This window comes from Glarea lozoyensis, assembly GCF_000409485.1.
Source record: "Glarea lozoyensis ATCC 20868 chromosome Unknown GLAREA14, whole genome shotgun sequence".
In the NCBI taxonomy this organism is placed as follows: domain Eukaryota; kingdom Fungi; phylum Ascomycota; class Leotiomycetes; order Helotiales; family Helotiaceae; genus Glarea; species Glarea lozoyensis.
Window position 1 is genome coordinate 836,749 of NW_007360988.1, and position 24,438 is coordinate 861,186.

At 47.1% G+C, this 24,438-nt stretch overlaps 6 protein-coding genes across 6 annotated transcripts; 3 read left to right on the forward strand and 3 right to left on the reverse strand.

The window, feature by feature from the left end:
• Window positions 1-167: 167 nt before the first annotated feature.
• Window positions 168-2,184, reverse strand: GLAREA_06863 (WD40 repeat-like protein; the record flags this gene model as incomplete). The annotated part of the gene is made up of 6 exons (XM_008080811.1): window positions 168-220; window positions 281-415; window positions 462-945; window positions 998-1,401; window positions 1,485-1,546; window positions 1,598-2,184. 6 exons carry the CDS (start codon window positions 2,182-2,184, stop codon window positions 168-170), a joined length of 1,725 nt encoding a protein of 574 aa, XP_008079002.1.
• Window positions 2,185-3,372: 1,188 nt separating this feature from the next.
• On the forward strand, window positions 3,373-5,776 carry GLAREA_06864 (P-loop containing nucleoside triphosphate hydrolase; the record flags this gene model as incomplete). The annotated part of the gene is made up of 7 exons (XM_008080812.1): window positions 3,373-3,658; window positions 3,713-3,734; window positions 3,796-3,844; window positions 3,898-3,982; window positions 4,031-4,807; window positions 4,880-5,667; window positions 5,720-5,776. The coding sequence occupies 7 exons, from the start codon at window positions 3,373-3,375 to the stop codon at window positions 5,774-5,776; spliced, it is 2,064 nt and encodes a 687-aa protein (XP_008079003.1).
• Window positions 5,777-6,787: 1,011 nt separating this feature from the next.
• On the forward strand, window positions 6,788-7,959 carry GLAREA_06865 (NAD(P)-binding Rossmann-fold containing protein; the record flags this gene model as incomplete). The annotated part of the gene is made up of 3 exons (XM_008080813.1): window positions 6,788-6,798; window positions 6,847-7,363; window positions 7,420-7,959. The coding sequence occupies 3 exons, from the start codon at window positions 6,788-6,790 to the stop codon at window positions 7,957-7,959; spliced, it is 1,068 nt and encodes a 355-aa protein (XP_008079004.1).
• A 4,161-nt stretch (window positions 7,960-12,120) lies between these two features.
• GLAREA_06866 (Family A G protein-coupled receptor-like protein) lies at window positions 12,121-13,129 on the forward strand (the record flags this gene model as incomplete). Its single annotated transcript, XM_008080814.1, has 3 exons — window positions 12,121-12,279; window positions 12,326-12,391; window positions 12,440-13,129. The coding sequence occupies 3 exons, from the start codon at window positions 12,121-12,123 to the stop codon at window positions 13,127-13,129; spliced, it is 915 nt and encodes a 304-aa protein (XP_008079005.1).
• Window positions 13,130-15,914: 2,785 nt separating this feature from the next.
• On the reverse strand, window positions 15,915-17,234 carry GLAREA_06867 (ACT-like protein; the record flags this gene model as incomplete). The annotated part of the gene is made up of 1 exon (XM_008080815.1): window positions 15,915-17,234. One exon carries the CDS (start codon window positions 17,232-17,234, stop codon window positions 15,915-15,917), a length of 1,320 nt encoding a protein of 439 aa, XP_008079006.1.
• Window positions 17,235-22,136: 4,902 nt separating this feature from the next.
• On the reverse strand, window positions 22,137-23,978 carry GLAREA_06868 (uncharacterized protein; the record flags this gene model as incomplete). Its single annotated transcript, XM_008080816.1, has 2 exons — window positions 22,137-23,768; window positions 23,829-23,978. The coding sequence occupies 2 exons, from the start codon at window positions 23,976-23,978 to the stop codon at window positions 22,137-22,139; spliced, it is 1,782 nt and encodes a 593-aa protein (XP_008079007.1).
• Window positions 23,979-24,438: the final 460 nt, after the last annotated feature.

A 24,438-nucleotide genomic window follows, 5' to 3' on the forward strand; every position in this document is an offset into this window, starting at 1 on the left:
AAAATTGCCTCATAGGTCAATCAGATGGTACCTTAGATAGCAAAAGCCGATATGCAGATCCATAATGCCAGACGCACACTGTGTGAGACCCCGAGACGCCGTAGAATGAATGCAGTGCGGTTATCAATAATTTCGTTACCACCCATTGGACTCTTGATGTGATCCATTTAGTTGCCGCGGCTCTTTGGGTGACCTAGACCTTGGTTCCTCGTTTGACCATCTGTTGTAGTTAGCGTCTATATTATATACAAGATTGAATGTACTTACATCCGGACTTTACAGTCATCACCCGCCGAGGCAAACATGCATGGATTTGTTGGATTCCAAGAGACTGCGCTGCAGCATCCCTTTTCATGGCCCTCGAGCTTTTCGATCAGTTGGCCATTCTCCTTATGCCAAATGTAAACGTAGCCCTCTTGTTATTGTTAGAGTTGTCATCAGAAATCAGTAGATCAACATACCTTCACTCCCAGTAACCACGAAGCTCTCGTTGGCACCACCAAAGCCCGCACGGATCACGAACTGACCTCCTCGGTCTGCAGATTGGAAGAACTTTGGAGATTCCCGAGTCTCCAGATCAAATAACCGAGCTTGGCCGTCCTTTTTGTTGATCAAAAGGTATCGATTGTTTTGACTTATACTGATGGAGCTCAGATGGACCTTCAGGTCCATTTCATACTCCAATTCGCGGGTAATGAAGTTGTACACATGAATGTGCTTTTCATTATCCATTGCAACTAAACGATGGCCATTCGGTGACACCGCGAGATCTTGTATTCGATGTGATTGGTGCCAGTCATAGATTAAGTCGCCGCTAATGTTATATTGGCACAAGTTTCGAGTTTTGTCCAAACATCCAGTCACAAAAGAATGGCCATCAGGCGCCCAGACACAGCTGCTGACCGGTTCGCCAAATCGATTGAGCACACGTTTGATCTCACCGGTCTGGGTACACGTTAGCAATATACTTTGGACCAGCATTGTGTATAACACTCACATGGGCATTCCAGAGTCGAGCACGCTTGTCTTGCGAACACGTGACAATCATGGAGTCATCTGGACTCCATGCGACTGACCCTACGCCGTCTTCGTGATCCGCGAGAGTGTGTAGAATCTTGAACGACGGAACTTCGTATATGATAACGGTACCGTCTCCTCCACAGCTTGCAAGACGTGTTCCGTCATGAGAAAATTGAACATACCAAACCTCGCCAGAATGGTCTTCAAGTTCCAAGATCGTTCTCACAGGAAAATTGTTTCGGTCGCATGAATGGTCCTGATAGAGCGATGGCGATGTGGCGGTGTTGTGGTACAGGCAGTTTGCTATCTGGTTATGCTTGACTTGTTGTAAAAGTATAGCTAGACGATGTTCTGGCAACATAACTGACGGAGATATACATTCTATTTCCTTGTTAGCGAGTGGAGTAAACATCGCTTGGAACACTTGCGTGAAAGTTCGGAAAGTAGATGGTGTCGTGAGCCACCATCAGCTCCATCCCAGTCGGCTTTGGCCTTCAAGTCATCCGCGGACTGGCACATCAATAAACTAGTTCATTAAATTAGTATAGCCTATAGGACAGGATAGCGTTGTAAATACCTTGATAAAAAGTGTAGCTTAGCTGTGTCTTGATATAAAGGCGTCAATTCGAGACGGAGTACCATTAAAGCCCGACCAGTATCTCTCTGCTCCAATAACTCTAGGAATTTCTGTTGTCGTAGCCAGAAGCGCATGACATCCTTGTCCACCCCATCTTGTAGAACAAGTCCAGTAGGATGTTCACTGATGCTCACTCCCCCTTCGCCAGTAAGCGTGTCGAACAGCAATTCCTCAGCCTCGGCCCATTCGCCTTGTAACACAGCATTTCGAAATGCTGCAACAACAGGACTTTCTAGCTCATAGCCGCTTTCCTGACTGAGCCCTGCTGCAGCTCCATTGTATCCCAGATCCGTCAAAGCCTGTATGAGGATCCTCGTCACCTCCCCACGATCGTGCCCAAAATAGGATTGGCGATTCTTACTCCCATGGCCATTTGTGCCGGACGCTCCGTTTGTGGCTACAGGAGACTTTCGAGTACCGTTAGTTGAGTTCGAAATTGCAGCCTTGTGCAAAGGAGATGCGGAAGAGCCATTTGAGAATGGCCTCGATGTGCCATTGGAACTGCTTGTCTCTCCTTCTGCTCTCATTCTAAGATCTTGACGTCTACGCTTTGATCGGTGTTCAATATCAGCACTCTGTTCACCCACAGAGCCGCCTGGACCCTGGCGAACGTCTAACTCGTTTTCGGAGTCCTGGAGGTTTGCTCGGCGTCTTCGTCCAAGAATACTAGAGGATGAGGGTAAATGCTGTTGGGCCTGGCCCGGTAAGGATACTGTGCTTGCTTCCGAGGTACTGTTCGCTGCGGACGCTTGTATGTTTATAATTACAGGTTGGGTTGGTGCTGAGATTGTTGTGCTAGTAGATGTCGGGGGAGTTGTCGGGGTGGATGGGTAGTCGGAAATGGATGGGGATAATGTATTAGGTTGGCGGTCGTCGGCCAGGACGACTTTTGCGGGAGTGCCGCTCTTGAATGGGGGCTCTCAATAGAGGGTGCCGTTGCCGACGATATTGAGGTCTGATATGGTATCGCAGAGATGTGTGGTTAAATGGAGTTGGGAGGTCGAGCGTAGACGGAAAGTGGTGATCGAGAGGGTGTCTGAGCGGTGATGTAGTGTCGTTGTCTCCTCGCCAGACAAGTGGACGACGACGTATGATGTGTTGTAGTTGTTTGTTTACGGAATGATGAAACTAGTCTTTTGGATCGTAAGTGTCAAGCAAGATAGTAAGAAGTCCTCTTGCTTTGGAGGTGGATCTGGGTCTGGTCATTCTCTCCGTTTGCTAGTCGTGCAATCAAGTGTCGTGACGAAATACTGATAGAGGAGACCTCCACTGGCAGCCGCAGCTATCTCTGAGGTCCGGCGGTTGAGCGCGCTGTCCGGAACCAGACCAGCTGGCGCAAGGGTGTCGTGATTGGCTGGCACTGACTCAGCGAGCGGGTCATCCGCGACGATAACGAACCTTGGACTTGTAATGTTCAGCACTTGAGTTCTATGTTGATTAAAGCTTAGAAGGCAAAATACTATGTATTTGGCTGTCATGAACACCGTGAAACTGATATTTCTAGAGATAATGATTATTGATATAAACAACACTGTCTCAAACCCTCTGCGTGGCTGGAGTGCTGTGGTGGGGTGTCCTCAATACACCCTGCACCTGCCTTTTCTCGCTTGACAGTGGAAGCTCTTGGATCCCGCTTCACTTCAGTTGCAGCTTGATCGAGCTAAGCCTGCCACCACCAATTGATAGACTAGTTCCTGTCTACTCTAACTTTTTGAATGAATGTTGGCTTTCGACCGCGTCTGAAAGCTCGACCGTCACTCTACGATCTCGTTCGCAATCACAAAATCAGTCCATCCTCCCGTAGCCACTCGAACAGCCTCTCCCAAGAGCTGCCCCCAGAGCTGCCTGCGCTGCCCCCGTCGCCTTTCGCATCTCCACCTTCAACACCTTCTACAGAAGTCTTCAACAACATCGAATCACCCCTACAGCCACCTGTACCTATCAAGATGGCACCAAAGAAGAGGGAAGTTGTCAAGGACGAGGATGGAGAGGATCAATATGGTAAGCTGGGTCAATTTAAACTTGCACAAGAGATGATGCTAATGATGTTTTAAGGCTCTATTTACTCCGTCTCAGGGTACGTAGTATTATCAACAGCACGATAAGCCGTCCTCCGAGTGCTGTGCTAATATTTTCAGACCTGTCGTGGTGGCTGAGAACATGATTGGTGTTGCCATGTACGAGTTGGTGGGTTTCCAGTGCTGTATCTGACATCGACAACAGCTCACATGAATCCATAGGTACGAGTCGGACATGATAACCTTGTGGGAGAGGTTATTAGAATCGAGGCAGATAGGGCTACGATTCAGGTTTATGAGGAAACCGGTATGGGCTGGATTCGCGTCTGGAAAAGCGGTGGCTAATTTTACGTAGCTGGTGTTACAGTTGGAGATCCTGTCCTCCGAACTGGAAAGCCATTATCTGTCGAATTAGGTCCTGGTCTGATGGAAACGATTTATGACGGTATTCAACGTCCTCTTAAAGCTATCGCCGAGTCATCGAACAGTATCTATATCCCACGTGGAATCGCAGCTCCCGCGCTGAACAGGGAGAAGGACTGGGATTTCAAGCCATTGATGAAGGTTGGAGATCACATAACGGGCGGAGATATCTGGGGTACGGTCTATGAAAACTCTTTGCTAGACGACCACAAAATCTTGCTTCCTCCAAGAGCCAAGGGAACAATCACCCGGATTGCAGAGAAGGGAAGCTACAAAGTGGACCAAAAGATTCTGGAAGTTGAGTTTGATGGAAAGAAGACCGAGTACAGCATGATGCACACATGGCCCGTTCGTGTACCTCGGCCAACAACCGAGAAGCTCGCTGCCGACCAGCCATTCATTGTTGGACAGAGAGTGCTCGATGCTCTCTTCCCTAGTGTACAGGGTGGAACGGTGGCTATTCCAGGAGCATTCGGTTGTGGAAAGACTGTCATCAGTCAGTCTGTGTCCAAGTTCTCCAACAGTGATATCATTGTCTATGTTGGATGCGGTGAACGAGGAAACGAGATGGCTGAAGTCTTGATGGATTTCCCAGAACTCTCCATTGAAGTTGACGGCCGAAAGGAGCCCATCATGAAGCGTACCACTCTCATCGCTAACACATCGAACATGCCTGTCGCCGCTCGTGAGGCTTCAATCTACACCGGTAGTAAGTGAACATCCACATTTCAAATTTTTGATGAACAACCTTCCACGCAACATTAGCTAACGGAATTTAAAGTTACTGTGGCAGAATATTTTCGCGATCAAGGAAAAGACGTTGCCATGATGGCTGATTCAACTTCTCGTTGGGCTGAGGCTCTTCGTGAAATTTCTGGTCGTTTGGGTGAAATGCCTGCAGATCAAGGTTTCCCAGCTTACTTGGGTGCCAAGCTTGCTAGTTTCTACGAACGTGCTGGAAAGGTTTCAGCTCTTGGTAGTCCAGATCGTGAGGGTAGTGTCAGTATCGTTGGTGCCGTCAGTCCGCCAGGTGGTGATTTCTCGGATCCAGTTACTTCTAGTACTTTGGGTATCGTGCAGGTCTTTTGGGGTCTTGACAAGAAGCTTGCCCAGCGGAAACATTTCCCTTCCATCAACGTATCGCTCAGTTACAGCAAGTATACAAACACTTTGGACAAGTTCTATGAGAAGGATCATCCCGAGTTCCCTCGCCTCCGAGAGCGTATCAAGCAGTTGCTTTCTGATTCCGATGAATTGGACCAGGTGGTGCAGCTGGTTGGAAAGTCAGCTCTCTCCGACCCTGATAAGATCACTTTGGATGTCGCTGGTTTGATCAAGGAAGATTTCCTCCAACAAAACGGTTACAGTGACTATGATCAATTCTGTCCTCTCTGGAAAACTCAGTATATGATGAAGGCCATGATGGGTTTCCACGACGAGTCCCAAAAGGCTATTGCACAAGGCGCCTCATGGAACAAGGTTCGTGAGGCAACTAGCGATCTTCAATCGCAATTACGAAGCATGAAGTTTGAGGTTCCTAGCGAGGGAGAGGAAGCAATCTCAAAGAAGGTATGTTGAAAATTTCCATCTATTTTTGAAAATGTAGACTAATAAATTGTAGTATGAGGATCTTCTACAAGCTATGACCGACAAATTTGCCTCTGTTACCGACGAGTAAAATGATAGCGCTGTGTTTAAGGGAAATGAAGAAGTTGTTAGCGGTCGCATTGATGGGTGCGGTGTGATTTGAGACGCATCACGGATGATGCAAGTATGTAGTGTACATTTCTTAGAATGCCAGTGTCCTCAAATCCAGTTTCTTCGTCCTTGGTAGTAGATGGATTTAGATAGAAGGTGGTGAGTTAGCAACGACGACGTTTCTGTTTAACCGTGGCTGTGAAATTCCACTATCGTGTCGTTGTAAATCGAAGTTGAGGTTTGAATCCTGGCCTCATATATCAAGATGCTTTTACCTTTCCGCGAGAATGTACTATTTCATAGTCGAGTCCCTCGTTAGAACGTCAAACTGTAACATTGGTTCAGCCACCAAAGAGGGAAGATAGATCAAAACTCGCGGGTTGTTATGTCTTGAGTGAGTTGATTCACAAATTATCTCTGGCGCCGGGGATTCAGATGAGGGGGAATTTTCATATCGTGAAAACGACTATAATCATAATGAACGTACTGAGAAAACGTAGGAAAAGGCACTATATCATGACTATCCTTATTTCTTTGATCATTTATATTTTCCTCAGCACGAAGGTCAGGCGTATCTAATTCATAATTGAGCTAGTCAAGGGTTGAATTCTAGCCCCACTACCATCATACCCACCCTCACTCAAGCTTACTGAACAGCATCACTATGATTGATCACACACTTAATAAGTCCTGTACGACCTGACAACAAAGAAGTCATAGGTAACACCTCGGACAAGCTTTCCAAGATATGTGAAGAAGATTCAACGATCGCACAATTCTTCAATTGGTTATTTTCTCCTTGCCGATGGTACAGTATCAAGTTTGTTTCAGGAAGCTCGAACACCAAATATGCGGCTCCTTTGTATCTTCGCGATGCGCTGAGCTACACAATTTTTCCTTATTCAACATCTTTCTCTGTCAAACTATTTCACTTCTTCACTGCTGCGCAGTCCCATTTTTAATAACTCTAGATTAACCAAAAGACCGCAAGATGCTCAATTTGTAAGCTCCCCCCTCCATTCTCAACCGCCCTCCTAACCAAACAACCAGACCCCCAGGCTTCATAACCACCTTCCTCCGGTCCCAACTCTTCACCAAACTCCCCTACCCAGACACCTCCTTCTCAGGCCAAACAATCCTCATAACAGGCGCCAACACGGGTCTCGGTCTCGAAGCCGCGCGCCACTTCGTCCGTCTCAATGCCACCCGCGTAATCCTAGGCTGTCGCTCCATCTCCAAAGGCGAGTCCGCGCTGACGGAAATCGAATCGTCATGTGCGCGGAAAGGCGTGGTCGAGGTGTGGGAACTCGATATGTCGAGTTATAAATCTGTCAAGGCGTTCTGTGCGCGCGCGAATGGGGAAGGGAGGATTGATGTTGTGGTGTTGAATGCGGGGATTGCGGTGCCTAAATACGAAGAGGTGGAGGGCATGGAGAGTACGATTGCGATTAATGTTGTTGCTACATTTTTGTTGGTGGTGCTTTTGGTGCCGGTGTTGAGGAGAGGAGCGGAGAAGTTTGGGATTTTGCCTAGATTGGTGGTTGTGGCTAGTGATGCTCATGAACAGGTTTGTATTCCTTTCTGCTGTTCATTTTATGGAGAGTTTGCTAATGAATGATATAGGCAGCGTTTAAAGAACAAAACTCTCCTCCCGGAGAAATCTTGAACACCCTCGCCCAAAACAAACCAGACCTCCAACCAGATCGTTACAACGTCTCCAAACTCCTCGAAATCCTCCTTGTCCGCGAACTCGGTCCTCTGATATCACCCACTCCTCCCTCTGCCTCCACCGATTCCCCCAAGCCAATCATCCTCAACACCCTAACTCCCGGTCTCTGCCACTCTTCCCTAATGCGTCATGCCATCTTCCCTCTGAACATCATAGCACGGCTTGGAAAAGCTCTGGTAGCTAGAACCACGGAAGTAGGATCGAGGACTTTAGTAGCAGCCGCGGCGGCGGAGTGGGAGACGAATGGCTGTTATATGGCTGATTGTGCGGTGAGGGAACCGAGTGCTTGGGTGAGGAGCGAGAAGGGGTTGGAGACGCAAAAGAGGGTTTGGGAGGAGTTGAGAGAGATTTTGGAGGGGATTGAGGAGGGTTGTACAGGGTGTGTTGGCGAAAGGAGAGAGCTAGGTGATCCGAGGAATGGGAGGATGTGCTAGTATCTACGACATATACCTGATATTCACATAGTATGGTGAATATGTATTGCGGTAGAATATAGCGCTCATATTTATGTACGGGGCATTGTATATTAAACTGCTTCGATTTGGCATATCAAGATACCCCAAAAAACCACTTTATGAGAAACAAAGCATACAACCACTTATCTATGTAAACCTACTTTTCATCAGCCAACGAACAGCTCTATATTTTCTCATCACTTCCTGCCACGTATTTCATGTGCTCAGTCCTGGCCACTTCTGTATTTACGTTCCTGCATATATAGCATCATTATCAAAACCCTTCAAACAAACACCTAAATTGCTAGAATAGAGCGATATGTTCACCATCAAGGGATGTCAGGAGTCTGTCATCTTTACCGTCTATGTATTAATGAGAATGGAAACTTGGAATATACCATAGAGCAGATAGTGTTCTGTCAAATTATAAGTGAAGAGATACCACAGGAACTGAAATTTTGTAGCTGGCATCAGACCATGAATAGTTTAACAATCTAGACGGCTTGAGGACGAGCTTTCGTGTTGTTCTCGTTGTAGTGTGTTTTCTATTTCATAGTGTTAGCAACTCCGGAGGGTGGGAGATGAGCTTGATTTTTGAATTTATTTTCCGGCTACCCTTTCAAATGCTGGAATCGCAGATTCCTAGATTACTCACTATTCATCGAAAGCAGGTTTGGTCATATGTGAACGGCAGGGCTCACATAACGTATAGGTAGACAGCCTTACCTGAGAGTAAAGATTTGTACAAACTTGATGACTCTGGCTGGTTGCTTTCTGAAAACTAATGTACTGTTGAAGCTAAGGCGTTTATTTCTTTTAGCTTGTTAAGTGTAGCTTTTTACATTTCATTTATAAAGTTGGCACTATCACAAATTCGCACGTTCGCTGAAGTCGTTCGGATGTTGCTCGAATATGATTGTCATGCATATGTAGCTCACTGTAACCGATACCTTCTAGTATTCTTTTCACCAGCAGCTCCTAGACTATCTACAGTAACCGACGCTAACTTTAAGCCAAAGCGCCTTTTCACACCAAAACTCACCGCGTACACTTTAAAGTAATTAACGACCACGTTATAAATAGAAAGTAAGTTCTTAGGACCTTAATATTTCGAACATTTCTAAGATATCTACTTATTAGCTTTTCTAATTAGAAGCGTTGTCGTCCCGATGCACCTCTAGGAAGGGACCCTAAGTCGGAAATCGCGACTTTTACCGCAAAAAAACGTCAAAAACCCGACTTTTTTCGGTACCTCGACTTTAAGACTATACCTTAAGATAGTGCCTTAATAGATTTAATAGCCCTTAAGGTATATATAATAAGGCCTTCGAAATTATAATTCAGAATTAAAATTAGTATAATTCGATTGTTGGGTCAAAAGTTATATGTGTTTATAAACTATGAGAAATGGCTATTTTTGGTGGGGTTTTCGGAAATGGCTCAAAGTTACCGTCTAGTACTGTATCTAAATGTATGGCTACTCAGGTATGATTATGAAACATAATTGATTTCATTTCCCACACGATGTTCATGAAGTTGATAGCTTTGACTGGCTTGCTTTGAAGCTAGCTTCTGGTATTCTAAAAGTCTCTTGGTATAAATCTGAATTGTCTCACCTAGGGTGTTGTCTTCACATGGGAACTAGGCAGTTCCCTTGCTAGACTGTGGTTCACCATTGTATATAGAAATGAAGCATGGACCTATGTGGCTTGGTAGTTTCTTAAGGCTTCTGAGTTCACGATTGTATTCAGGATGAATCATCTGTCTATATGGTTAGGACAGAGCTCAGGACATTGTCAGTATTATAAGCGAGCTTGGCCGAAAATGGAAAAGGGAGGTTGCAGATGATTCTTGACTTTCCAGGTCTTGGAGTCAGATGACAAGTTGAAGGTTGAGAATACGGATACGAAGGATAGTAGACTTTGGATTGCAAGAAGATTGTTCACCATTTTCGTGGTTGAAATGGTGATCTTAAGTCTGTTCAGTCTTGTAAGCGAGAGACCGTGGACAGGAGAGGTGGCCGATGCTTCCTCAGAATCCTAATATGAAGAGTTAGATGACAATCTGAAAGTACAGAAAATATGGGATACAACAGATTGCGTGAAAATTGTTCACGAACTTCGTCTTTGGACTGATCTTGTCCACAGTTGCAGTCTGCGGTGTGAAGCTTATGTACGCCTTCCCAAAACGCTACCACATCACCGCTTTTGGAAATGTTTCAGTATGTAAAAAAGATATTGTTGGATTGTACTCAGGACGTTTTGACAAAGAATTACATGTATCTCGCATCGCAAAAGCCGAAATTTTCTGAAGAATAGTGGAAGGCTGATCCAAGATCATCCGCAGAAGCCGAGTCGAGATAATGATTCTAGTTTATCAAGAGTAGAGAGCATATTCAGTACTCACTTGCCACACTCTTACATATGTGCTCTAAAGAAATGATTGACAGCTGACGAGGTTTCTCTTTGTGCCACTGTGGTCGCGGCTAGAGAATCGGTCTTCCCTCTCAAGGTGCACAACTGAGCGTCGTGATCGCAGCAGAGGCCAAGTCAACAGAAATGTCAAAAGATCAAGGCAATCCAAAAATCCAAAAAACCAACGTTAATCATCAATCGATGCAAAACGTGATTCTCATCGATCTCTCATACCCATCTCACATCAGCTGATGACATCAAAGAAGCTCACGATTGCCAGCGTTTCCCCGCAGTTACTTCGTATCTGGGAAGATGGGATTTGTCTTTGCGATGCAACCGGGAAGACGAACAGAGCGGTGCAGCAAGCGGCCAGCGACCAGGGAAAAGCGGGGTTGGAGCTGTGAACAATGCATTTCCTTGGTCAGTCGCTGCGTCTTCCCTGTTAGATATTCGCGCCGCAGATCGATCGACGAATTTTCCTAGGCAGAGGACAGGCAGACACGGAGACACGAGCGAGGTACGGTGTAACGAATTGAAGAGGGGAGAAGTGAATGGAAATTGGTTTCTGTAAATTCTGTGGTGAAATAGAATACATGTGTTACGAGTACGAGGATTTACACCCGGAGAGGAGGAGAAGAGGAGAGATGTGAGGAGTCGTGAGAGTGCAAGCGATGAGAGGAAAAGTACTGGTGGACGATCCCGATGCGAGCTTCTCACCAGCCACGCGCACCCTGCCAGCTCGCAGCCTCACTCGATTTGAGTCAAAGTCTACCAGGATGAAGCTTCTTGAAACGGACTCAACAGCACTCGCTTAAGCACTGTGGCTCATCGTCCCCGCACCAACAAGGCTTGGCATGATGTCGAAGACATGACGACCGTCCACCGTTGGTTTCTGCTGGTTCTGTAGGAGGAGGAATGACGACAACCGCTATAGCGCCAATTACCGCAAAATAACATTCCTGAGGCTGAGGAGCAGTGATATGGATCGAATTGATAGAATTGATACGGAGAATCGAAGAGAGTAATCATGATACAAGTGTGGAAGGATTGTCTTTAATTACAGCGGTGGTGGTAATTAATCAAACGCGGTTACACCAAAATAACTGCATGAGGAAACATGAAATGGTACGAGACAAAGACTTTTAATATCTCCCCCTCGAGTACATGTCTACAACAGGTCGATTGCATTACGGTAATTGCATTTTCTTGCAAAGATACCTACCAGGGAGCCACCTTTCATTCGCCTTTGTGTAGGGGACCAGTTGGTGGCCGTCTGCACCTTGATGCATCCCAGAAAAGACATGCCATTAGTCAAAGAAAGGAAAAGCGACGTGAGGCAAAAAGGCAGTCGAGAGAACTCCTCAATGCACCACGTACGACCAGGTGGAGTGAACCGATCAGATGATTGGATGCGGAGCTGAAGGAGTTTAGGTCGATGGACCAGAAAGAGGGGTGGATCCCTCATCGAGTGGGCTCGACTGCTCTTTTCCCTGCTCACTTCGCTCCAGGACCAAGCTCTCTCTCCTGTGCATTCACCTACCGCGTCATCCTCGCTACCTCTGCCTTGCTAGACTAACACCACAAGCTCCCCTCTTCTCCCAGTTCGAGCTTCTTCCTCCTTCTTAAACAAACAACATCCACCACAGCTGCTTGTTGTACATACTTTCTTCTCATCCATCCACCAAACTTTAGCTTAGGAAGAATTCATAAGACATCTACCGTCAACATGATTCAACCAGATCAGGTCGTCGAGGCCTTCAAGAAGCACACTCCTGCGCTTTCTTCCCTCCTCCCAACCTCCACCTCCGTGGCACCAATTCCAACCGTGGTACCAAACAAGCCTCACTATGAGAGTGTTGGATCTACCGGAACCAAGACTCTATGGGTAAGAATCATTCAATACATTCGTGAAGCAAAACTAACAATCTCAGGTCGTCTGGGTTATCATGCTGTTGTCCACCTTGACATTTGCATTCATGGCATTCAGAGTTCCAGTCGTAAGTTTACTCGCTTCTCGCTTCACCTTACCAGCTAACCATCTCCAGCAAAAACGTCTCTTCCATGTCATCACTGCTTTCGTCACCCTCTTCGCGACCATCTCTTACTTCGCCATGGCCACCGGTGATGGAAACTCATACGCCGAGATTGTCATCAAGGAGACCCACAAGCACACCCCAGATACCATCGAGTATGTCTACAGACAAGTCTTCTGGGCTCGTTACGTCGACTGGAGTGTAACCACTCCTCTCCTCCTCCTCGATCTTGCTTTCCTCGCTGGAATGTCCGGTGCCAACATCCTTGTTGCCATCGTTGCTGATATCCTTATGGTCCTCCTTGGTCTCTTTGCCGCTTTCGGTAAGACTGATGGACAGAAATGGGGATACTACGCCATGGCCTGTGCTGCCATGCTTGTCATCTTCTACCAACTTGTCGTCCCAGGCCGAAAGGCTGTCAACGCCAAGGATGGTTCCACCGCCAAGCTCTTCACCAGCGTTGGACTCTTCACCATTGTCCTCTGGACCTTGTACCCAGTCGTCTGGGGTATCGGAGATGGATCCCGACACTTGTCTGTTGATGCTGAGATCATCTGCTACGCCATCCTTGATGTCCTTGCCAAGCCAGTCTTCGGTTTCTGGCTCCTCTTTGCTCACCGATCTGCTCCATCAGTTGAGGGATGGTGGGCCAATGGTCTTGGGTCTGAGGGATCCGTTCGTCTTGATGATGACGGAGCTTAAATCAATCGTTCCTTGGAATAGGACGAACAATATGATGAGATGCTGGTCATGATTCTCATCAATTATCAAGAAGTGGGGATGAAGTACGTCGAAAGGCGTGAGATTAGGATTGTGATGTAGTAGCATGAGGTTGCTATTGCTGAGCGAGTGAACGGGTTAGGACGGACCTTTCCTTTCTGGCATAAGTGTACTATACTGGGTTTATACGATGGGGTTTTGGACCGTCGGATGACCTTTGACTTCTGTGTTACACGGAAAGGCGTGCATTTAGTAATAATGAGAACGAGATTTTTCGTGAAGCAATTTTTTGATGTGATGTGCCCGCTTTTGAAGTGACTGTGATGTTCAAGTGAAACGCCGTCATAACATTGCACATTTAAGTATACTTAACTTGACCTCTTGATTGTTAGACTTTGAACATTTGCTATTTAGTGTGTTGACTCTCTCATCCGCATCCAGGTCACATGTTCCCATTGAACGTGAGCGAATCCCAAAATGCACCTACTTATCACTGAAATTGATTTACAGATATAGAGAATTACATCACCTCAATTACAGCATCACAGTATCAAATCATAGCATCCATCCGTCAAAGGAGCATCTATTCCTATCGAACGTTGAATCATAGCAGGCAACATAGTATCACATCAGGTGTTGAAATGATATCAGCGCCAAATTCTCGTATTGAATCATATCCACCGCCCGGATTTTATTTTCGAAAACTCCAGATTGTGGTGTATCAGCGCTGGGTTGGTTATTGTGTGTGTCTGTCTGAGATGTGGGTAGAGAGGTTTGTGCGGGTGGTTGTGAGGGATGGGATTGTGGGATTTGGGGGTTGGAGATGGATGGATGGATGGATGGGTGTGAAGGTGAAGGAGTTTTGGTTTATTAATGAATGGTCTTATGAGGTTGTGGCTGGCTCGGTGATTGGTAGGTTGAGGTGAAGGAAGGGTGGGAGGATGGAATTTGGAGGTTGATAGGCCTTTTTGGGGAGGGTTTGTGAGTGAAGGGGACGGAGCTTAGGGGGTGATAGTGAAGGTTGAGGAAGGTTGTGAGGGGGCAGAGTGATTTTCAGTGCATATAGCGGTGGGTTTTTACGTTGAGTTGGGTTGGGTTGGCTAAGGCTTATGTGTTGTGTCAGCTTTTGGCGAGTCGAACTCTTTCGTATATAGATTAATTGGCTTAAGTTATTTTTTCTCTCTCTCACCTTTCCCTTAGCACTGGAGTATAAACCAGGAGTGCTCTGTCTGCCTGTAGGAGGCGTAGCCTAATGGTCACTACATATAGGAAGAGATACTGTTGTAAGGGCGATAGGTCGTAATGAAGCGACAAGAGGTACATCTGATCTCTAGTTATATCACTCTAATAAAAACTGAAGGACGATAAGAGGAATACAGAAAAGAGTTGAATTCTTTGAATGTTGTGTATGTCCCAGGTGATGGGGAATGAGATGCTCGTTTCTTGAGTTTACCATGTAGTTTGACTTTATTATAAACCTCTGCCCTCTCTAACATTTCATCGTGGAGCTTTTTTCCTTGGAAGGTACGGCAGGTAGCTGCAGACTGAGTGGGTGATCGGAGACAGTTTGTCGGTAGTTGGAAGTGGTCAAAGTTGGGTTAAATTAAGTGATGTAACTAGTTTACGATAAGTTCTATCCTCGTTAAACTCCATGATGGCGTGAGCCATGCATGTTTCTAGGATCCAAGTAATCTTCTGGAAGTTTTCGGAGTACAAGATAGCTCAACAGACTAACCCCCCCTCACACCCTCCTTAACCCGCGAAGACTCGAATTGAGAGACCTGGGTCTTGGCCTAAGATCTTCTCGGGATGAAGCAAACACATGAGACGGGGCATTGTGTAAAGAGGACATCGTATAGTTTGATTAGATGCTGGTATTGACTGCTTTGAGATATCGAGTGAGTTTAGTAAAATTGACTGATTTCATTCGGGATTGATATTCTCAGCGTTAACGGAGAGACGGAGGTTCTCCCTAGTAATAAAATGAGAGTTTATGGCTTAGATGGAATTTTCTTATTTAGTAACATTGTAGTGTTCGATGGAACAGTGATGAGGGGGGTCAGTGAGAGGTTGAACTTGGTGAAGAAAGCTATGTAAAAGGGGGGTACCATCATAGATTTTCACAGGTAGAGGTACTGTTGTCTGATGTTGATGACTTTATGATATGTTCGAATTTGATATATGTTACAGGCTCTTCCCATCAGGCATATTTTATATGTATATGCATGTATGTACTCCGTCAATGCACATCCAAACTCGCTTCGTGAGCTCCCCCTCCCCTCTTCTGATTCATAGACTCAAATCCAAACTCCGATAACAACATGCAAACACAGATACCAATCCTGGCTATACAAAAACAAAAGAACTCCATGCATTTTTACTCCCTGAGCGCCTTCCGTGGTGACCTAATCCCTAAGCGCAATATGATAATGCCAAATGCGCCGATGCAACCTTCCTGATTTTTGTGATAACCACTTCCAATGCGATGGTGGTATTTTCCCCTTGTATGTGGTGGTATGTGAATATATGATAGTGATATATATGAGCGATGCTGGTATGTATGCACCGCTTTTGAGTTTTTGAGAATCCATCTTCCGACTGACGAACAACGCCAACAGGCCAGTGGACAAAATGGAAGAACAAGCCCACCGAACGCCAATCAGATGATAATTTCAGTATTCTGGTCGTAACCCAGATGCAAAACACCAAGCGATATGTTCGCATATGCTCAATAGAGCATTTGCTAGCTCTATGCCACGACGAAGACTTATTCAGTCTTCACCAGAAGAGGAGCAAGCACGTCAAGCGCTCTGACACTGCCTTCAGCACTCAAAACAACCGCACCAGCACGAGCAGTACTAAGATAGCTCAACTCTCCCTCTCCTTGTTCCACATTGCCATTCTGTTGATTCGTGCCATTTCCATTCAACACATCGTCTCTCCTCATCTCATCGACCAGCTTGCCAGCCACGCCGCAGACGATCCCAGTGCTTCCCTCAGGTAAACCGCCTAGATCGAGGAATATAGGTACGAGATCGCAATCTGTGTCCCCAACGATGCTACTTCCGAACAGCCAGAGTAGATTCTTGTCGACTAGTAAACTTGGAGCGTCGTCTTGTGCGAGTGTGACGGAGAGAAATTTAGGTTGTTGAGCTAATGCCGAGACGAGACCAATATAAAGTTTGGGATCCATACTGTCGAGCCATGAAGAAGGAGTATTGTTGAGATGTGATGCTCCGTACTGTGGTGACGGAGGCAGGATTTCCCGACCTGAACATTGGATGAGAGTAAGATTCGGCTCGACAAATGGGATAACGTTCCGTTTTCTAAGGTGGTTGAAAGTTCGAGCTTGGAGTTCGGCGACATTTGTTGGTGGCGGCGTATTGGGTGGAGGTTTGTCTGAATAATTTGATGAATTCCGAACATGGCTTACAGTCGTGGGTGCAACATATGCAGAATCATTCTCCGAAAATTCGAAACCTCGATCTAACAGTGCTGTCCCGACAGTTTGTCGATCTTTTGATGGAACGAGAATGAAGTCGGTATAATATGTGGTGATGAAAAATATTGGAATACCGGCCATGGCGAGGGGTGCGGTAAGATCTATCACTCGTTGCCCAGCCTCCATACCAGCAGAGGAAACGGAAAAGACAATGTATGTATCTTTTGAGATATTAACCCGTGCCTGCGACTCTTTCGGAAGTTTCTTGATCACCGGCTCGAACACGTTTGTCGCCCATGATGTATGACACACAATGCTGCATTCGATCGGGGTCACAGAGATGTTCAGAAAACCATGCTTGTTGTCAAGAGAGAGTCCTTCCAGAAGTCCTTCTGGCTCCTCGCTTCCAGTTGGTCCGCCATGTGGTAACAGAACCCGGAGGATTGGCTGAAGAAGCGCGGAATATAACGGTAATGGAATATGGATAAGGCTGAATTGTCCTTCCTGGTCACCATTAGTACCTGCATAGGTGATAGGCTTGACGAGTATGCTTGAGAACATAGATCTGTGTGCCACAGATCTATGGGACGAACGGGAACGAGAGTTTCGCGAAACAAAATACTTGGAATTAGGTGCTATGGCCATGATAGATCGCAAATATATAGCAGATATCAATGTGACGAAATTCGTCAAGTGAGTCCCAAACCATTGTTTGCTCAAATGACTGAAGCAAAGCGGAAACTTGCAGTCAATACATTGACCTAAGACAAGATCTCAATGTATACGACATGATAAAATGAATTGACTTACTATGAAAGAGATTTGAGCATTCATGATGCTTCTATAACAAAGTATTGGTTGGGATGGCCACTAAATCGACCAGGGTTCTCATGCAGCCTGGCCTTCTTCAAAGTAGTGCCTTGCAGCCACCCGATCTGTAACAGCCACAATCCAATCGACCGAGAAGATGATACGGATCTTGATAGGGTGTGTTTAGGGCGGGATGTTGGGAAAATAGTTGTGTCGTAATACTGTCGTAGGCGTGTGGTGCCTCACGAACCGGTGCTTTCGGTGGTGACACACGCAATTACCATCGATAGCTGGATGTAGGTGGGGGAGGATGGGATTGATGTAGAGGTGTTGGTGAGATTTTGATGACGATGGTTGGATGAGAGGGAATAGCTTGCGAGCTGGAAGCAAGATTTGACAAGCGAATGATCGGAGGAGGGCGAGATAGAGCGGATCGAGTGAGAAGAAGGGCAGAGGATAAGAGTTGGAGGTGTGATGTTTGTTCAGCTGATCCACCGCTCTAAGATAAATTCCTAAGCTGTCTCTTGGTAGGTCGACGAGATCCCCACGCAAGTGACCAAAAGAGCCGACTTGTCTCAACTCAGCTTATCATTAACGTTGGAAACGGTCCGCTTGTGTCAAAATCCGGATTGCTGGCGCAGAGCGTGGGTTGTCAGATGGAAGGGTTGCCACGGCTTTTTATTCTTTCTCCTGTGAGTACGATGATGGAAACGAACGAGGTGTACGACCGTTCCAGGTCTCAAGGGTTTCCCAGAAATGTGTCTAGCCGGATGCTGTGCGTGGTGCATAAGATGGGGATTGTCCTCCAGAGTTTGAGCAACAGGAGCGAATTAAGATGATGGAGCGACGCCACGTTCACGCAGGTTGAAGCACCTTTGGGATGAGAGCTGTATTGTTGGCGCGAATTGAGGGCTGGTCGATGTCAATAGAGCTGTGGTGTGGCTCGTCGCTAGCTCAGTCTACGCAGGTGCTCGACAGCTTCTAGTGCAATAATGGTAGGCTATCCGGATGTATTGTGTGGGGGTTTGAAAGCTCTTCTAGGCGGAAGACGCATTCATCGCTTCACGGGGTGGATGCAAAGGTGTTTCGAGGATTGATTTGACGGATGCTGGTCGCGGGGAGACGTGGACTTGCTTCTGATGGCGGGGTCGACGACAACAGGGTCTGCGGGGAGCACGGCCAGACGTCGTTCAGGTACAGCAGACAGGGGCGCGAGAATGACGGGCACCGGTTAAGTTGGGCGCGATGAGGGTGGTGAGTGCGCGGGCGTTGGGAAGAGAGTGAAGGCATTCAGAAAGAAAGAAGCGCGGGAGAAGGGGAAAAGTTGCGATCAAAGAAAAAATATTTGGGTTCATGTGTGTGGAGCAGAGCCCGATAAAGGAGACGAAGAGGAGGAACCTGGAATGGGCTGGCTGGCATCGCTAACAGCGGGAGAACCCGCTCCCCAACTGTGACCTTCCTCGTTCCAGGTTGGTTGATGGTGTTTATGCCACTATCGTGAGAAAGTGACAGCTCGCCACTCGCCACTTTGCTCTCTCCTCTCCACCTCCTCTCCACCTCTCTCGGCCAGACAATCGTCATCCAGGGTCCAGCTACAAAAGGGGCCTAGAATAATGGAGAATTACCACCACTGGCAAGCTCGGATCTCCAGCTGCAGTGGGGGACGCGACGGACGCATCTCATCACCGGCGTAAACTCGCCATTTGGGATGGAAACATATCTTGGCACGAGCACTCACTTCAGCGCCATCCAGCCCAGCGTCGGGCGTGGTGCTCGCTGGCAAAGTGTCAATGGCAGAGTGGAAGCGGAAAGGAGATCCAGCGGGGGGAGTGGGATACCGTGATGCGATGCAACGATACACTTTGCACTTTTGGATATGCCGCTCTCACGCTCTGTTGTCCTCTCTGTCGGCGTCGGCGTCCAACTGGTAAAGTGTGGAAGTGGGGGGCGAGGCATAGAGGAGGGGTAAACGAGGCAAGACGGCGAATTCAATACTCTCTCGATGCTGATTCAGGGTGCAATCAACGGGACCGCAAGGGGTCGGGGTTGAGATGAGACTCCAGATAATGCAGGATGATGTTATCGTGGAGAGGAGAGACAGAACGATCATGTGTTACAACCGCCTTCTGCTGCTTCTGTTATTGCGCTTAACGTATAATCTGGAAGATCGTGAGATTCCGTCAGGTTACCGGATGACGTCCAGATAGGCGTGGGTGCATTGCATTGTTGGTGAGACGGGGACGGAGGTAGGATGTTTGTAACTTGTCGCCTAGATACTCGATCCTGTTGCTACACAAAATACATCATCAGCACATGGCAATTGATGTTGTAAACTCACGATGGACCTCCCTTGCATTCTTCGAAGGATCAATACTCGAGTATTCCGCCGCAAATACATAACCGACATTTGATCGCAACTCCTCATCCAACAGACGACCCGTGCTCGACTCAGTCTCCCGTCCCCTTGGTTCTTGGAGAAAGACACACGATAAGGTTATGAACACGAGCCATCTGGCGACCGAAGCTCTCTTACTTCGAGCTTGCACGACGAGCGGTTGTTTTCGCCTGTGCGGTGCTGGCTGTGCTGTGCCTCTGCTTAAATTCAACATCCATTTGCGACTTCGTAAACTCCCCAATTCCAACGTCTGCAGATGCGCCAACGAACAGCATGGTCACACTTTCGAAATGCATATATACATATTGACCAATATATCCTCACCGAGTCTCCGTTTGGAACGTGGGGAACGAGCCGTTAAGCCACCAACAGATTTTCCCCTGGGGCCGGAGCACGTGTGATCGCTCTGATTTTCTGACCGTTGTACTTTAATTGAAATGGGGAGTACTGATGTTGGGTGAGGTTGGTATCTTACTCCCGGTGGCAGAGTTGAGTAAACTTTCTCGGATTTCAGCGTCTCTTGATCATCTATCTAGATCATGAACTCTCCTCCCCTAAATTTCGCCTTTTGCTCACCGCAAATGAGCTCAGAAAAGAAACAAGCAATGATCAACGATTGACGAACTCAGTCTTTAGATTCAGTTTCGCTATGTGGTCTACCGCCAGAAGTCTTGATGACATAGTCCAAGTACGACCCAAAGTCCATTCTACCGGATCAAGCTACCTGGAGGTACGGAGGTAGACACACAGGAAGTAAGTCACATCAGGCAGACGCCATATCCTGTCAGCATCTCCACCGCAGAGTAAGCAGTAGCTCGTATTTCCCATTATCCAACAAGCTGAGACTGGTATCTAAACCCAGTTGGAGACGGGAAAGGTCATATGAGATGCCGAAATGTCAGCAAGATCAGAATTCCATCCCGCGCTCATTCATACAATTCCGTGCTACCTAGACCCGAGTCTTACCTGAGAATCGGCGGATGGCATGAATAAGATCAAAAGATTTCTGGATAGGAAATCTCGGACTTCCACATGCCTCTTTCGTTTCAACTCGGTGTCGTCGCAGGTCTGAAGTCTCGGATCTGAGAGCCGCGATGGCCGCGAGAATCAAGGCCACGATAAGTTTGGTTTCTTAGAATAGATATAGTGGGTTTTTATCTTGATCAACTAAATCTTATACCCTTTCAATTGGGGTGTCGTCGTTCATGAGAGCCATCACTCATCACCTAAACAAAATCACCTCCTATTTCTCAAAGTCCCATCTCACTATTAATCCCCATCATCAGAATCTAAACTCTCCACACCCCCAATCCATCAACCATCCCCCTAAATCCAGAACCCCCCTCCACAACGCCCAAACTCACTTACAAGTACTTACCCCTTACATACCCCACACCAACAACCAACCCCGCGTTACCCTTCCATCCCGCTCCTACATACACCGCACATATCTCCAACCAAACCTTCACCCCACACTTTCAACTTCACCTTGCATACTCTCACGCCTCAAATCCAGACTCTATCGTCACGTCCATACCGTCTTAAGTTTTAACGGTACAATTTAAATACCGCAACGCAGATTCAAGGTTGAGCAAGCCGAATCTTCGAACGTCGGCAGCGAGGGCGTAAAAACGGCGTGGGTAGAAAGGGGGATGGAGAATTAGGAAACATGTACCCTGGCCCAACGGTTCCAAGGGAGGAGTTGGTTTGGTAGGTCTAGGATGTGAACAAGTCAATGAAATTAATGATGCTAGATTTTGAACCTGGTCAAGACTGACCTTACCATTTATCAAAACCTGGACTCATATTGAAACTACACATTCAAGAGAGCTCCGTGGTGTAAGAAAGTAATTCCAACCAACATGAAGCTTCAAGACACAGTCCACTTCACAGAAACTTCAACCTTCAACCCCATATCCACCCCTCCTGCTCCCCTCCCCAGCCGACTTCCCCAATCCAGTATCCCGCCAACCCCCAGCTCATCCCCACGCCCACCCCCACGTTTCCCCTTCCCAGCGTCGCATTTCCCCAAGCACATTTCATCTCCAACCCTGTAACCAGCCGGATACCCCGAACCAGACTTCCGATACTATGGGGGACAGGGAGGGGAGGGGAGGGGACGTCATGTATACATGCGTATGTACTGTCTGCATGTATGTGGTTGATTGGGGCGCGAGAGAAGAAGTTAATGAGGGAGGTTTGGAGGGGAGGGTTGTATGGAGAATGGTTTGGGTGGAGAGAGTGAATGGTTTAGGTATGAGAGATGTTATGATGAAATTTCAAGATGTTATGTAGTGTACATAGTGCAATATAGCAAATGCTCGTTACAGAACCATTAGATATCACCAACCCCGTCCCCCACCACGATAACCACCCCCTCTATTTCCATTTCCTCCTCTTTGATTCCAACCCCCATTACCTTGATTCCCATTCCCATTCCAACCCCTTCCATCACCTTGTTGATTTCCATACCCCTGCCAGCCACCAGCTGGATTTCCAGGAAAGCTTCCGGGAACAGGTGGGTAGTTACCTGGAGGACCGTTTTGTGGATATGGACTCTGTTGTGGAGGTGGGTAATTCCCTGGAGGAAAGCCTCCTTGTTGGAAAGTCATACCAGGGGGTGGGTTGCCGGGCGGTGGAGGTGGGATGGGCCATGGTGCTTGTTGATTGAAATGCATTGGGGGTGGAGGAGGAGGCCATTGACCTGGAAAGTTGGGCGGTGGGGGTGGAGGGCCGTTGTTAAAGTTTGGAGGAGGTGGAGGACCGTTGTTGTAGTTGTGCTGTGGGGGAAACGCGGGATTGAAGCCGGGTTGAAAAGGTAAAGGTGGAGGGGGAGGTTGATTCATGGGTGGTCCACGAGGTGGTGGAGGTTCTGATGGATATGATTCTGGCCTCCTGGGAGATAGTGATCGGGGAGGGGATTTGGAGTATGAACGATTCCTCGATCCTGGCCGAGAATGTCCATTCCGTGCTACTGGTGATGGTGATTGGGAGGAACTATAAGAACGACGTCGTCGTGTAGGCCTGCGTGGCTCGGGACTCGAAGATGCGGAATCATTATAGCGTCGTTTTCTCCCTGGAGTTGAACTGCGACTCCTACTCCTATCCCGATTTTCACGAGCAAGGGGTAAATCAAGCCCTTTCTTTCGTCTTTTCATTTTCTCGCAAAATCCTCTCGACCAGCCATAATATCCTTCGCCTTCTAATATCTCCCCCGTAATTTCGTCCAGTATAATGGGCTGTCCAAGTTCATCAATATCCCAATCCGCCTTATTATCATTTTCCAATTCCGCCCCATATATCACTTTGACATCATCCAACAAAGATTTGACTGCATTTACCAAGTCCTCACTTGCTGGCCCAGCCACAAATTGCATTGGCTTTATCATTTTCGGATTGATTGGTCGGGTTGAATTTGGTTCGATGACTGGCATCAGATTTCCCGCAGGTAAATCGTACCATGGAGTTGAGGGGTCTCCATGCATAGCTGGCATAACAAAGGGCGTTGATTTTGCAAGCTTGGCTGTAGATACTTGATCGACAGCTGAAGCATCAATTCCATCTTTCGTGAGATCTCCAATTTCTGACCCATTCTTTACAGCTTCTCTGAGTTTGGCAACATAGTCTTTCGAGTAAAAGTTGTTCTCTTCCCAAAAGTCGAGCAGATTCGTTATCTTCTTTTGATGCTTGGGGCAGTCCTTGAAGGATCCTACACTTGCGAATAGGTTGACCAGAGCGGGTTGAACTTTGGTGCAAATTGAAGCGTCGCGTGTTCGAAAATTCGCATGGTAGAGTAGATCATTGATCAGATACAATAGATGGAGGCGTTTTCTTTTCGCAGAAGGTTCTCGTTGTGATGTTCCATTTTTGTGACTGGCCTTGTCGAAAGAGTTGGCCAGAGCTACCATGTATTTCCCCAAGGCCGTGAACCTTGCTGGGGATTGAACATTTTCCAGTATCCAGTACTTGCAATTCTATTCTCATGGATCATTTAGTCATCGCGTCGGTATTTCCTTAAGAGTGTTTGATCAAACCTGGACATTTTGAGATGTGCATTGTACGACTACCGAGTTCAGTAGGGTGTGGAAGTGAGCAATGTCATCTCTTGACAGTGAGGTGGGATCCGGTCGTAAAAGTCCCGCGGAAAATGAAGCTTTAGCAATCGCGACCTGATGCGATGCCATGATATCTTTGCTGCCTCGCTCCGGAATGGGAGAAGAGCATTTATGAAGGCAGTGAGAATTGCAGATGGTAGATGCGGAGGACGCGACAGAGCTCGAGCTTGGGGAATGGGTAACCTTATTTGCAGCCTCGGCGGTCACCATCATGTGATCTTTCTCCCCTGCACCCCGCAATTGAACCTATTACTTGTGCTAAGTACCTCATGTACGTATCTCTTGTGCATCAGGTTGAATAGCTTGAATAGCAAATACGATTATTGAGCTTCAATACAGAATCAGGGTCTATTGCGCAGTCAGTGATCAATGGCAAAAGCACGTAGTGAAATTCCAGGGGTACATGTTCTGCACTTATTCTGATCCACAAGGTATCGTACGACATCGTACGACACTTAGTAAAAAGCACTTAGCACTTAGCAAACGGCCAAATTGTATCACGAGTGTCACCAGTGATCCTTCAATTCCT